The sequence below is a fragment of the Drosophila pseudoobscura genome, chromosome X (assembly GCF_009870125.1).
Source record: "Drosophila pseudoobscura strain MV-25-SWS-2005 chromosome X, UCI_Dpse_MV25, whole genome shotgun sequence".
Classification (NCBI taxonomy): domain Eukaryota; kingdom Metazoa; phylum Arthropoda; class Insecta; order Diptera; family Drosophilidae; genus Drosophila; species Drosophila pseudoobscura.
In genome coordinates, this window is record NC_046683.1 from 61100757 (window position 1) to 61114777 (window position 14021).

General features: G+C 47.4%; 1 protein-coding gene and 1 long non-coding RNA gene across 3 annotated transcripts in view; both read right to left on the reverse strand.

The window, feature by feature from the left end:
• The window catches only part of LOC117184708 (uncharacterized), a 72095-nt gene extending 64533 nt beyond the window's left edge, over window positions 1-7562 (reverse strand). The window contains exon 1 of one of the 2 annotated variants that reach the window (XR_004470131.1): window positions 7482-7562. This is a non-coding gene — a long non-coding RNA (uncharacterized lncRNA). The remainder of the gene's footprint in view (window positions 1-7481) is intronic. The other variant, XR_004470132.1, reaches the window with a different exon arrangement.
• A 1993-nt stretch (window positions 7563-9555) lies between these two features.
• Window positions 9556-13433, reverse strand: LOC4811855 (uncharacterized). Its single transcript, XM_001352964.4, has 3 exons — window positions 13164-13433; window positions 11991-13101; window positions 9556-11926 (listed from the first exon to the last, which is right to left on the reverse strand). The coding sequence occupies exons 1-3, from the start codon at window positions 13237-13239 to the stop codon at window positions 9697-9699; spliced, it is 3417 nt and encodes a 1138-aa protein (XP_001353000.3). The 5' UTR covers window positions 13240-13433; the 3' UTR covers window positions 9556-9696.
• Window positions 13434-14021: the final 588 nt, after the last annotated feature.

Consider the following 14021-nt stretch of genomic DNA (forward strand, 5'->3'; position numbering starts at 1 on the left):
GCCATAGGGGAGTGGCTGCCCAACCATAAATATATTTGTGGAACGCACAAAAACTATTCACAAAAACAGAAACACAAGCTGCCACAATTTGCGCAAATGTCAAACATTTTGTGGCAAATAGGTGGGGCAGCCAGAGGCCAGGGGCAGCCAGAGGCAGGAGGCAGGCAGCAGGCAATTTATGTCAAATTTTTGCTGCAAATTTGAACAAATTTCTTTTGGGTGGCAACTGCCTGGAGATTTATAGAGCAGTTTGTGGTCTTTTGAGGTTGGCAACTTGTGAGATAAGTGACAGTTTTTCCCCTCTAAAGATACATATGGAACAAAGGACATGAGGGACATATCCCTAAGCCTCTTAGGAGGTTGCCAAGTTTGCCACCAATTTGCCACAAAAAGAATAACAGGGATATGGAAAGTAAAGCAGTACCGGAGAGTGGAGAGTCCCCATTGTAGATGGAAGGATGGAAGGCATTTCCTATCCTTGAAAGTCCAACTTCGCATCGATCTAGCCTTGTTTCTTCGTCTCTGATGATCCCATGGTCGTAAGCTACTCTACAGATGTAGGATCTGCTGGCAAGCACTGCTTCAGACGTATTTGCTCCTTGCCAAGGAATTGAATGCCATTTCCCCTCTGTAGATGAAAGGCTGTGGCACTTCCTATCCTTGAAGGTCCAACTTCGCATCGATCTAGCCTTGTTCCTTCGTCTCTGGTGATCCCAAGATCGTAAGGTACCCCACTGGTGTAGGATCTGCTGGCTAGCACTGCTTGACACGTATCTGCGCTCCTTGGCAAGTGGTTCAAGTGCTGTGAAAGCACTGCTTACGCTGGTTTCCCTGAACATCGCCCCGAACTGTGTCAAAAACTGCGCTTTCTGCGCGGGTTGTTCTTTTTTTGTTGGTTAATTTCCATGTAAATGACTTAACACTAACCCATTGACCCAATGGACAAATTCTATTACACAGAATTGTAGATTTTTTTTTTTGCCGAAGGTAATTATAACGCTAAATCTGCCAACGAGAGACACGACCATTGTTCGCGCAGAGAGACACAGAGACACAGAGAGATCTCCGCACAACGATAGACGATAGACACAGACAATGGCATCGACTCCTAGACCTGGGGGGAGGGGGAGGTTACGGGGTAGAAGCGTGCATTATAATTATTTTCATAATAAACTTGACAGAATTATAGTTTGTTTTTAGTTTTTTGTTTTTGTTTTTTTTTTTGAAGCAATTAAATATAAACAACGCGTTGAAAGAAAAAGGAAAACACAAGAATAGAATGCCAGGCCATCAGCAAAACAGCAACAATAATGTGAATAATCCGAGTAGATACTAGATGCATCTGAAAAAAGATTCATAGCATAGCCAAAGACCAGACCCCAGACCCCAGACCCCATCCAGCCCCAAAGACAACGCCATGCGATTCAAGGCCAAAGTTTAAAGAACATGTTTTAGGGGGGCGGGGGGGAGGGGCGAGGAGGGGGAGAACTGTCAATAATGACGATGATGAGTCGCTGGTTCATCATCGCTTGGATCATTTGGCCGTAGATCTTTGGCTGGCCATAATTAATGACTAACATTTCGGGCCAGGCTGTACGAGTAGTCCGTCAAACTCGCGCTTCAACTCGAACATATCTCCGGCAGAAACAGAAACAACAACAAACAAGAAAACACCTCGAACAACGTTTGAATATTTCTGCTACTCGCACAAAACACACATGTGATTGATAACCCCAGCCCCCAGCCCCCCAGCCCCCTACCCCCCTTCCAACACCCCGGAAACCTGCTTGATTTGGTTTTTTTTGTGACCCGCAGGAGTGCCATTCCGTGCCGTATCAATCACAGAAACGAGTACGATTCACCGTTTGTGCAAAAAATACAACAAAAAAAACAAAAAATTATTCAAATTATGAAATATCACAAGCGGAGAGCAAGTGCATTCGAAAAGCGATAACAAAACGACACAAGGAACGCAGAAAACTTCATGGGTCCCAAGATAGATCTACGGACTAAGGGATACCCACGGTTAGGGGGGAGCACTGAAGTCTTTATAGAGGGAGAAGAGGGCCACCCAGTCCCTCCCTACCCCAAGTACCCAGGGTACTCGCTGGCCACAAAACAGGTCTCTACCATAAAGATCCCCAAAAAGTCCAAGCCACTGGATGCTGTGTGGTCCAGTCCTCTCTCCACTCCACTGCTGGATCTGTGGTCTGGGGTCTCTTGGGTGGATATATTTTCTTGGTTGGTTTTTCGTAGTTTTCTTGGGTTTTAATTAACAACTTTACAGCACATTTCAAGCGGTGAAACTTTCGGGGCGTTGAATGGCTGCCGCTGCCGCTGCCGCTGCTACGGATCCGCCTATTAACATAAGACGTTCGACTCGACTCTTCTCATCTCTTCTCACAGGTCCTCTCTCCACCTCTCCCTCTCTGGGTCCAATATATATGGCCGCAATATAAAATGCACAGTGAAAATTAACACGCTTTTCGGTTCACGCCGTCGCCATCGGAAGTCTGTGCCTCCACAGAGGAGGGGCGACAGGGTACGGGGGTACGGGGGGGTACGGGGGGGAACGGGAGACCCACCACAGCGTTTGTCATACGAAATATGCAAATTGATTTCGTTTCGAGTCTGTCTATACGCTGGATTGCCCCTCATTTACGCATATTTTCCATTACTAATGATATTTTTACGGCTCTTTCGGGATTTATACGGATATGTTATAAAAAATTCAATGATTCGTTGTACGTTTGGGTAGATCTGCTTCTTTTTTTTATGCTTGTGTGAACTAATAATCGACTATGGCTAATGTTCATTGGATCATTGTTTAACTGGAACTAAAGTTAGACGTTTAATCTCATTTAATTTTCGAAAAGAAAGCGACTGGAAAATGGTATTCGTGTGGAGTTCTCTGGGAAGGAAGTGCTATCCCCCCTCTTAGATCACAGAGGTGACTGATGAGGTGACCCCGAGAATATATACGAGTAAAACAAGTGCTCTTGTGTGCTGCTTGAACACCTGGCCTTGCTCTGCATGATCTATCATTATAGATAGTTCTGTTGATCCCATCTTTAGCTTTAGCTCTGGCTCTTACCCGTTCTACGCTTGAATAGTCAATTCACATGGATCCTTAGCCATCCCAATCATATTCCCAAAGCCCCAAACAACAATCAGCACCTATTTGCTTCGATGAAAAACGAGAAAGAGAACCCAACCCAGAGCTCTCTAACTCGGAAGAGGGGTTTGACTTACTAGCATAATTACAGCAGAGACCGCAGAGAAAGACGGGGATGATGATGAGGAGAAACCATCATAAATCTCAGATCCCATGAAACGCTACAAATTAACATTATTAAAATTTGGTTTTCGACACATAAAACAAAGCGAAACGAAACGAAAACAGAGACAACAACAAAAACAACAACAAAAACAAAGAAAGCCACAAATAATATTTTATTTGGACTAACCTGGTCGCCCCGCCCGGACTAAGGTTTGTCCCGATTCCCAGGTGCTAATCGAAGGGGTAAACGTTGCCCCCTCCCCCTCCCCCTCCCCCCCCCCACACACCACCCCAACAAAAAGAAGATTCAAAGGGAATGGGGGAATGAAATAGTTCAAAAAAGTAGAATTTCGATTTTGATGTATCCCTATAAAATGTTGAAAATTTACGATCGATTGCGACCCTAATAATAAATCAAACATGGAAAAAAAAGGAATGCTCTGATTCATTTTTTATTGAGGTACAAACCCTCGAGAGGGAGACAGGACACCCATAAAAAGAGAGCGAGAGAACACTCGAAAACCATTGGAAGTCTCATCTAAATAAAATTTAATGTTTATATGGGCGCACACACCTCCAAAGACAGCACTGAGAAAAGATTCAGAAACAAAAGGAGTTCTGGATGGAGAGAGACAATGGCCAAGTCCTTTGGCTCCGTTTAGTGGATGATAAATTGCTGTACGAGAGAGTCTATGGGCTGTAGCCATATACTCGTCTATCTCTAGCAATTGTTATGATTTGTTTATGCCTTTTTGTTTCGGGTAGCAGCTGTACCTACGCCCGCTCTACCGCTCTCCCGCTCTCCCTTGATGAACAATTCAATCAGGAATTCATCAGTTGATCAGATGTACAGACGTGATGGCTGTTCCCCCATCGATCTGTGAGGAAGTCCCGCATTTCACGCATTTGAAAAAAAAAAAACAGATAAATCCACAAACCAAAAATTAATGCAATCTTTTGTGAGATTTCAACACGATTCAACACGATTCCAGTTAGTAACGCTGATTAGGATCAGCGCACACGAACACGCATCGCCGTGCAACGGCCTGCAACGGCCTGCAACGCTGGGGCACATTAATGTGTCAACATGTGCGACATGTACACACACAATGGCCAGTCCTGGGGCATTGATGGGTAGTTCCTGGTAGCAGCACACCGAAAACCTAAAACGGTAGGAAACAGCAGCCCAAATCTATCGATAAGGATCGTAGCGGATCGTATCGTATCGGATAGGATCCTCTGTCGTTGGTTTCATGCGAATGTCGCCTCCCAGGGAGCGAGTATGAGCCACAACAATGTACGCATAATGAGCAGCAGGAGCAGGAGCAGCAGCAGGAGCAGGACTACTCGTATCCTGGTTGAGATATCAACTGGAATATGGGTGCACCCATATGGTACCAATTCCCATCAACTTCCTACTTGAAATGCCTTCATTTAATGGCTTTTTGCATGCTACATAAATCTTTTGATGAAGAAAATTTCTATTTTATTGCTTTATATGCAAAATAGGCTCAAGGCGGAGGCCTTTCCTTCGAGTGACCTTCAACCCCTCGCCCTACAGCCCGCTCTTAACTGCTGCGGTTGACCGCATTACTCCAGAATAAAGGCAATTCCCGAAAGGGTTCTTCGCCATAACTTGATTGAGTCGAAACTGGAACTTCCGTTTTTGTTTCTCGAGCGTACATTATTCTTGATTAAGTCACATTAATTATGATAATGATGCTCCCCGGGCCCAGGGCGAATGGCAGACAAAACTCCCTCCAGCTCGAGCACAAAGGCAATTGAAACGGGAACAGGATATTGTCCTAGCAGCGGAATAAAGCCATCAGGCATCGGGCATCGGGCATCGGAAAGGAAGTGAGGAACGTGTGCGCAAATAAAAAAACAAACGACGACGACGACGACGACGACAAAAAAAAGGTAAAGGTAAAAGTGTGATAAATGTCAGTTTCCTGCTCAGGATATTCGGACACGCTGATGACTTCATCGGCAACTAGATTCCACGTCCCAGTCCCCGTTCCCGTCTATTGGGGGGAAGCCATCATCTGGCGACTCTCTGGCGTAATCCTTTTATGGAATTAATCAAGTGTGGCCCATGACATAGAAAAAGCAGACACCACGATAGAGACAGAGAGAGAGAGAGACAGTCCAGCTGCCAGACAGATGGAAGAGCCAGAGGAATGTCTAGCGTTTGGTCTTCGAAAGATTCGCTGATTCAGAAATGATCAAATTTTTTCGATTTCAATCAGGGAGGCCTGCAGAATATTTTGTGCTAAGCACGCTGTGAAAGAGAATGTATACTGGTAGGCCACTCTGTGCAAGAGAAGACTGACTGCTAAGCACGCTGTGAAAGAGAATGTATACTGCTAATCCACTCTGTGAAAGAGAAGACTGACTGCTAAACCACTCTGTTAAAGAGAAGACTGACTGCTAAGTCACTCTGTGAAAGAGAACACTGACTGCTAAACCACTCTGTTAAAGAGAAGACTGACTGCTAATCCACTCTGTGAAAGAGAAGACTGACTGCTAAACCACTCTCTTAAAGAGAAGACTGACTGCTAATCCACTCTGTGAAAGAGAACACTGACTGCTAAACCACTCTGTTAAAGAGAAGACTGACTGCTAATCCACTCTGTGAAAGAGTAGACTGACTGCTAAGCCACTCTGTTAAAGAGAAGACTGACTGCTAATCCACTCTGTGAAAGAGAACACTGACTGCTAAACCACTCTGTTAAAGAGAAGACTGACTGCTAATCCACTCTGTGAAAGAGTAGACTGACTGCTAAGCCACTCTGTGTAAGATAATCTGTACTGCTAGGCCACTCTGTGAATATTGAATGCTAAACCCCTCTGCGAAAGACTAAATTTAGGCCTACTAGGCCACTCTGTGAAAGAGTATTTTGATTGCCAAGCCACTCTGTGTAAGAAAATATATGCTGCTCAGCCACGCTGTGAAAGAGAGACAGCGACTAAACGCAATGGAAAATTAAAAGAAAATTTGTAAGGGCACTCTAAGGGCCTTTAAATATTCAGCTCACATTTCGAACGCGAGAGACATTCATAAATTATCCATAAACCAATAGAAAAATATCCATGGGCATTGGAATAGGGAATGGGAAATGGGGAACGGGGAATGGGGAATATGTAGTACTTAAATTTATGGCCATTCCATTGATTCAGTGCATGGAAAAATCAAACCCAATGTTTTATGGTTTATGTTTTTTGTGGCTTATGTGATTTCCGTTTTGGAGGGAACTACTTTTCAGTTCGATGCCCAGTCCATCAAAAAGTAATGACGAAACCCTGAAAGAGTGTCTGAAACTGCTTTCTGAATATTAAAACAAAAGGAAAAAAAAAGAAAAAACAGTTGCAGTTGCAGTTTGCATTCTGCAGCTGTCTTTTGGTCTCAAATGATCCTCAAGTGACCGCAGAAATGACAAATGAAAGACGGACTACTGCCAAAAAGACAATCCTGAGTAGCAGCAGAAAAACTGTCAAAGCAAACCTTCTGTCTGTCTGTCTGTTTCGGTAGAGTTTAAACAATTAGAAAACAGTTGCAAAATGTTGATCTTCTTGAAGGGAACACTGGCACCGTTCTGTGTCGGTCATTAATCATCCTTAAAAGTGTTCCAAATTAACGGTTCGATTTGAATCTTTACTTGAAATCAGTTGTTCCATCGATTGTCATTAATTATTTGTGCCCGCTCTCTCGCCCTCGGCCCTCGGCCCTCGGCTCTCAAGAGGGTCTCTCTCTCTCCGTCTCCCCATTAACGGGTTAGCTATACATATAACCGATCTTACGGTTTCCCTTTTCTAATGAAACGTCATTAATCAGTTGTCCAGATGTCGCTTTTTGGCATACGTTCAGTTCAAGGTGACAGCGGCGGCCCTACAAAAAAAAAAAAAGAAACTCCAAAACAATTGCCGCCCTCGGGGGCTGGAAAAACTCACTCACGTGACATTGGAAATGGCATTTTGCAGTGCCCCCCATGCCACATGCCACATGCCCCACGCGACATGCAACATGCCATTCTTTGTCAAGTTTTTGGTGTGAAACTAGAACACGAATGAGAACTTTTTGAAGGCCATTTGGATTTGGTCGCTGGTGCAGCCTTTGTTTGCCCTTAGAGGGGGGTTTTTCTTTTAACCAGAACGAAGTCCAGATACCCTGCCATTAACAGGTTCGATATCTAAGACTTACCCTCGTGGAATCCTTGGGGAGTTGGACGATATTTGATACCTACTCAAGCCTATATCTTCTTTGGGGCATTTCGAGTCTGAAAAACAAACAGAAATAGGGAATAAATGGTTAAATAATATATATATCTGTGAAAAGATGGTTCTCGTAGCTAAAATCAAAGATCTTTCGACCTGTAGCTGGGCTTTCAATAGATCTTGGAGACCAAAAACATATCGAAAACTATCATAAGCCCTACACAAAACAGATAGCGATGGAACGAGTGATACAGATGGAGCTCCTGTTCAATTTTTGTGATTTTCTCCACCAAATGTTGGTAAGCTGCCCTGCCCAATCAATCCCCCATTCCCCGCCCATTCTGTTCAAGAACTGAACTTAAGGTCAGAATTATAATCCAAAAGGCATTGAACTTGTTGTTGGCGGACTCGGAGTCGGAGTTGAGCTCTCCTTGGCTTCGTTATTTTCGTTGATGTTTTTTTTGGCGTTGTTGGGGGCTAGAGAACTTGCATAAGAACCATGCAATTAATTCCTCAAATGGGGGGCTGCCTGTTCCACTGCCATTGTTGTCCACAGAAGAACAGAAAACACACACGAGGGCACACGAGAACAGCAAACGGATATTGTATCTCATAGATTACGAAACGCAGTGCAGAAAATGCGTTAATTAACAGAAATATATGCAGCGCCCACATTCGAACGAAACCGAATGCCACGCCCCTTCTGGAACGAGTAGTCCCCCATCGCATAGCAGGGAAGCGAGGTAGCAAAGGGGGGGGGGGGGGGGGGGGGGGTCGAGGCTTATGTTTCTTGGTTATTTATGATTTTTCGCATAAATTTACGCGAACGATCGTAAAAATGCGTGAAATACGACATTTTGAGTTGTGTGAAAGTGTAACACGAACCGAAGCCACAGAAAACAGAGAGGTTCGGACTCCAAAAGGAGATCTGTGCAGAGATCGGTGGAGACAGGAGACGGGAGACAGGAGAGCCAGGCTTCGATCAGCAGCAGCCTAACCGTGAACAATGTGTGCGCAACAGTTTCGTGTGATTTGTTGCTTTCAGAGAGGGATTGCCTCCAACAATCAGGCAACAATGTTGCTAATAGACCGCGAGGCACCCAAGTTCAAGGCTCTAGATAAGCGAAAAATTCAGTGAAAGGATGGAGATTCCTAGCCACAAAAAACACACACACACACAAGAAAAAAAGATAAGAAAAAATCGGAGAAAAGGAAAAATTAAGAAAAATAAAAATTAATAATAACAAGAACAATGAGAAAAACAGTATGTAAAGAAATTATAAGTTCAAGGAATCCCCTTTCTAGAAAACAAAAACTCAAGAAAAAAATTAAAAAAAAATGAAAAGAAAAAAAGGGAAAAAAGGAAAAATTAGGAAATAAAAGAATAAAAAAATAAACGAAAAATAATAAGAAAAACAGTATGAAGGAAATATTATAAGTTCAAGGCTGGGGATTCCTTTCTACAAAACAAAAACTCAAGAAAATAATAAAAAAAAAATGAAAAGAAAAAAAGGAAACAAATTAAGAAGAAATAAATCAAAAAATAAAGGAAAAAAAGAAAAAAAAAACCTTAACAATATGAAACAAAATATCAAAAAAGTAAAGAAAAATATTATAAAAACAAAAATTTTTAAAAACCGTTACAATAAGAAACAAAAAATCCAAAAAATAAAAAAAAAATATAAAATATCAATAAAAAAAAAATTAAAACAAAAAGTTAACAATAAGAAACAAAAAATCCAAAGAGTAAATAATACAAAAAATACAAAAAGTGAAAAAAATATAAAACATTTAAAAAAAAGGAGAAAAATTAAAAAAAAAATGTTGTTGTTTAAATATAACGAAAAAAAAGGGAAAAAATATATATATTTAGTACAATCTGGAGCTGTGGAATTTGGCTGCAGGAAGTACCCTGCCTACCCATCATTCCCCACTCGATCCCCACTCGAAAGAGTCCTGTAGGCCCCATAATACTTTTAAATATTTCAAACATTCTTTTTTTCTAGGTGCAGGCGATACAAATTTATACGATATATATTTATGTTTTTTTTTTTGTTTTTTTTGGTTGGGGATTTTACCATCTGGAGGCTTACATTTTGGTGTCTATTTTGGTATAAAAAAAAAAAGAATCTAGTAGCCTCCAGAGTAGTCCCTTAGCAGATCCTGGCAGGAATACCCGCATTAGGTCATGGGTTTTTTCTTCAATCGTCTGCCATGTCCCCGACAATGGTGGCAGGGAGGGCTGGGAGTGGTGGTGCCCCTCCCCCTCCCCCGCCGACCACCACTGCCGCTGCACTAAAAGGCAGGCCGTTGTGGGTGGCCGAGGCCCAGCTGCGACGCGGCAGAATCCTTCCGAAATTGAAGTACTTTTGCCTCAGCTTATCCTTGATTTCGTCCTCGTTCATGATGGCACTGGCCTCGCGAAAGTTGAGGAAAATGCGGCCCTTCTCGTCCGTTTTGATGGGCAGTATCTCCGTGCAGACGTTGCGGGCCTTCAGCAGGAAGCCCTCCTCGTCGCCATCCTCCTGCTCCATTGTGGCGGGGGCCAGCGGCGAGTCCCCTTCGAGGATGAGATGATCCACAGCCACACTGTCCAGCCGCGAGTCCATGGACAGGGAGCGCGGTGGCTTGCTGGCTGCTGTGGCCGTGGCCGGATGATTCTTCTTTTTGCGCAGGCAAAAGGGATCCCGATCGCTGGCCTTCACGTACTGGACGATGGGACGATTCACACCCCACTTGGGGCGATCGTCCATCTTGTCCTTGTCCTTGCTGTTGTGGCTCTTCTTGAGGCACTTCTCCTTGTCCTTGTCCTTGCTCTTGGCCTTGAAGGTGGTCGTGGTGGTGGTCGTTGTTGTGGTTGTCGTCTCGTGATCCTTTTCCGCCTCGGCCGACGCCGACGCGGAGGACTCCTTGGGCGACTGTGTCTGCGTCTTCGAGGTCTGCGTGGTGGTCGTGGTGGACACCTCCCGCTTGAGCAGCACCTTGTAGAAGTTGTCGTGGAACAGACACAGATCGCAGTTCAGCGGGAGCTCCGTTTGGGTCTCCACATCGCTGCTTCCAGCTGCTGCTGCAGCAGATCCTTCTCCTCCTGCTCCTCCTGCCAGTCGCTGGGGGAGTGGAATGAGTGCCAGCTTGTCGCTGTGTGCCACATCCACCTCCAGGGAATCGGGGGAGAAGCACCCGCCACTGACCAGACCCGATCGGGCTGTTGTGAGTGTCTCCTCCTCCTCGGGATCTCCCTCGCCGTCGCCCTCACCCTCACCCTCTTCCTCCTCCTTCTCCGCCTGATAGCCGTCCTCCGTGTAGATGGAGGTGTCTGTCCTTTGGGTCATTGTGGCCTTCGAATAGGTCTGCTCCACGGCGGAGGAGGAGGCTGCCGATGGTGACATTTGCATGTGCATCTGCTGCATCTGCGGCATCTGTTGGGGGGGCTGCATCAAGTACGTGGCTATCTGCAGATTCCCAATGGCATTCTGCAGCCCAAAAATGTCGCTGGTGACGGGCAGGGGTATGAGGGTGGCCGGCTGCATCAGGAGTGCCAGATTATCCTTAACCTCCCTGGCCTCCTTGGCCTCCTCGCCCTTCGGCTGTTTGATGGGCTTCGTGACGGTCCGTCGCAGATTGATGGGCGTTCCAATCAGCACTTTTTCCTCTGCCACAATGGGGGCGGGTGCTGCCGCTGGCGGTGCCCCACGTGGTGTATGGGTGGCCTCCTCCTCTTCCTCCTCCACGGACTGCACTCGCAGCAGTTCGCCCTCCTGCGGGCCATCCTTGGGCACCTTTTGTGGCTGTGGCTGTGGCTTCTTGCGCTTCTGTTGCTTCTCCATTTGGGCCGCCACCTCGGCCTTGGCGATGGCGTCCAGCATCGCCTGCTGCTTCTTCTGCTGCGCCTCCTCCCGCTCCAGCTGCTGCCGGCGCTCGTACTCCGCCCGCTCCTGGTCCATTTGCTTCTGGCGCCGCAGGCGCTCCTCCTCGATCTGCTCCTCCTGGCGATGGCGCTCCAGCTCCCATTTCCTGATCATTTCCCGCTCGTGGAGCTGCTTCTTGATGGCATTGTGGTACTCCGAGGCCTTCCGTCGCTTGTCCATGCGCTCGGCCAGCGTCTGGGCGTCCAGGGGGGCGTTCTGTCCCCTCAAATACGTGGAGGATGACTGCATCGACTGGACGTCGTCCTCGCTGCCATCCTTAAGATCGTGTATGCCACGATTTAGCCAGCCAGGCGGCGGTGGCATCTGCATCGTATGCTGCTGATTGGCCCAGCGGGCCCGCTCTCGCTCTCTCTCGTGCTGCTCGTGGACGTAGTAGTCGCTGGCGCTGCCACCGCCGCCGCCCCCACCGCCCTGGATCTGCACTTGGTAGGTATTCGAGGTGGACACATCCCGGCTGATGCTCATGTTGGAGGAACTCGGCGGTGCGGCCATGTAGCAGCAGCTGTTGGAAGGCACAGAAATGTATGTATATCGCACATCAATGCCCCGAGGACTCGTCTACTCACCCGTCGGCCAGGTAGCCATCGTTCGCCAGCGGCTCGTAGCCCTGTCCTGCCACACGTCGTCCCTTGGTGGCATATGCATTCCCCTTGCCCCCGCCGAGGGGCACCAGTGGGTTCGCCCCACCCCCGCCCTGTATCGATCGGCGGAGGCGACGACCCACGCCCGCCTCCCTCTCCTCCACGACACTGGCACTGCCCACACCACTAATGCTCTCAATCTGGCTGGCACCGTCGTTGAACCAAATGTCGGGCGTGTGGGTGTTGTTGTTGCTGTTGTTGCTGTTCTTGGGGGGCGTGTTGTCGCTCAGATACCCGGAGGTGTCCTCCTCCTGGCAACCGATGCCTGGAGCAGCTCCAGGATTATTGTTTTGATTGTTGGATCGATGGGCATGGCCTGGCCCGTTGCCAGGATCAATGTCATTTGGTTTGCCATTCGGCAACGGAATGTTGTTGCCGTTGTTCCCGTTACCAGGTTGATTGGCCGCCTTTTCCGGATGCCTCACCCCCCTCTGCCATCGAATCGAAGGCAAACTGGGACTCCTCAGACGTTGCTGTTGCTGCTGCTGTGGCAGGTACCCCTGCTGTTGCAAATGGTATCCCTGCTGTGGCTGCTGCTGTGGCTGCGGCTGGGCATGTTGCATCCTTCCCTTGGCCGTCTGCAGGGACGTGGGCGGCATCATTTCCACATACCGGGCCGGTGCCATCTGCATCTGCCGCATGCTGGTCATCCCAGGGGCATAGCTGCCCCTTCTGGTGCGCCTGTACAGGGACTCCTCGTCGTCCTCAAAGTCTGCATCGGCATCCGCATCGAGATCCTCGATATAGCGCTCCAATTGATTCAGATATCCGCCGTTCTCGCGATAGTCCGCTGCCATTGCCGGTGCTGGTGCTGGTGCCAGTGCCTGTGCCTGTCGCAGGATCAAGTGCATATCCTGCTGCTGCTGCTGCTGCTGTTGCTGGGGCGGTAATCGTCGTCGTTGTCTCGTCGACTGGCTGGATGTCGAGGTCTGACTCAGATCCAGATTCGAGTAGTAGGTGCGTATCGAGGTGCGTTCGATCTTGTGGTGCGATGTGTGCTGATGATGGTACATCTCATCCATGCGTGCGATTTCCTCTGCAAAGGACAAGGGACACGGCTATAGATACACACGGAATACACACCCTTTAAGCCCCTACCTCGCTCCTTGGCCCATTGCTGCTTCTTCAGGTCCAACAACCTATGCGTTTGCCTCGATTCCGGACCCGTAATCATGTCTCTTGCCCCCGCTCTCCGGTCCTGCCCCTCTTCAATCGGTTGTTGTTGCTGGTCTTTGGGTTCAGTTCATGGCTTTTTCAACCACTCCAAGGCTACTGCTGGCCGCACACTGAAATTCCTTTGGGGCTGCACAGGTTTTCGGTTTGTTTTGCATTGGAATGCCCTCGGCCAGCCGTTGTCCTGGCAACAAACAAAGCCACGTTTTTCCCCTTAGAATTGGGGGGGGGGGGAGTGGGGTTGGGCAAGGGGTGGGGGGGTGGTGCCCTGTCAGTGGGTTACTGCTGCAGTTGGGTGGCAACAATCGCGTGTGCCTTGTCTATTCTCAAAGTAAATTAAAAGAACATTTCGTCCAAAAACAAGGAAGAACTTGCTGCTTGGTGGGGGGGGCGGGGTGGAGGTGGGGGCTTAGAGCACATCAACCCGTTTATCGATTTATAGCCGCACGCATTCCTCGCTGCAAGAGGGGCATGGGGGGGGGGGTGGCTTGGGGGGTGGTGCAACAAGTCTAACCTCCTGGCCATTGCGTAGGTGTTAAAATGTGGCACTTGGAACGTCCTTCATTCCTTTCAGCCTCACAAAATTTATTTCCCATGGTCAAGAAATGGCCAACAGATAGCCAACAGATAGCCATGGCTCTCATAACCCATTTTCCAGCCACAAACACACACACAAAAGAAACAAAAAAATGAAGCAGAGCCCAAGGTCTGGGCCTTCTCGGGCTCCTCTTCCTCTTTGGATTTGTCTGAAATGTTTTTATACGCGTGGGCGTTGAAATCACT

Coding starts and splice junctions, on each gene's coding strand:
- LOC4811855 (XM_001352964.4), bottom strand. CDS start 13,239: ATGATTACGGGTCCGGAATCGAGGCAAACGCATAGGTTGTTGGACCTG. Junction 13,102..13,163: donor GCAATGGGCCAAGGAGCGAG/GTAGGGGCTTAA, acceptor TGTCCTTTGCAG/AGGAAATCGCACGCATGGAT. Junction 11,927..11,990: donor GATGGCTACCTGGCCGACGG/GTGAGTAGACGA, acceptor GCCTTCCAACAG/CTGCTGCTACATGGCCGCAC.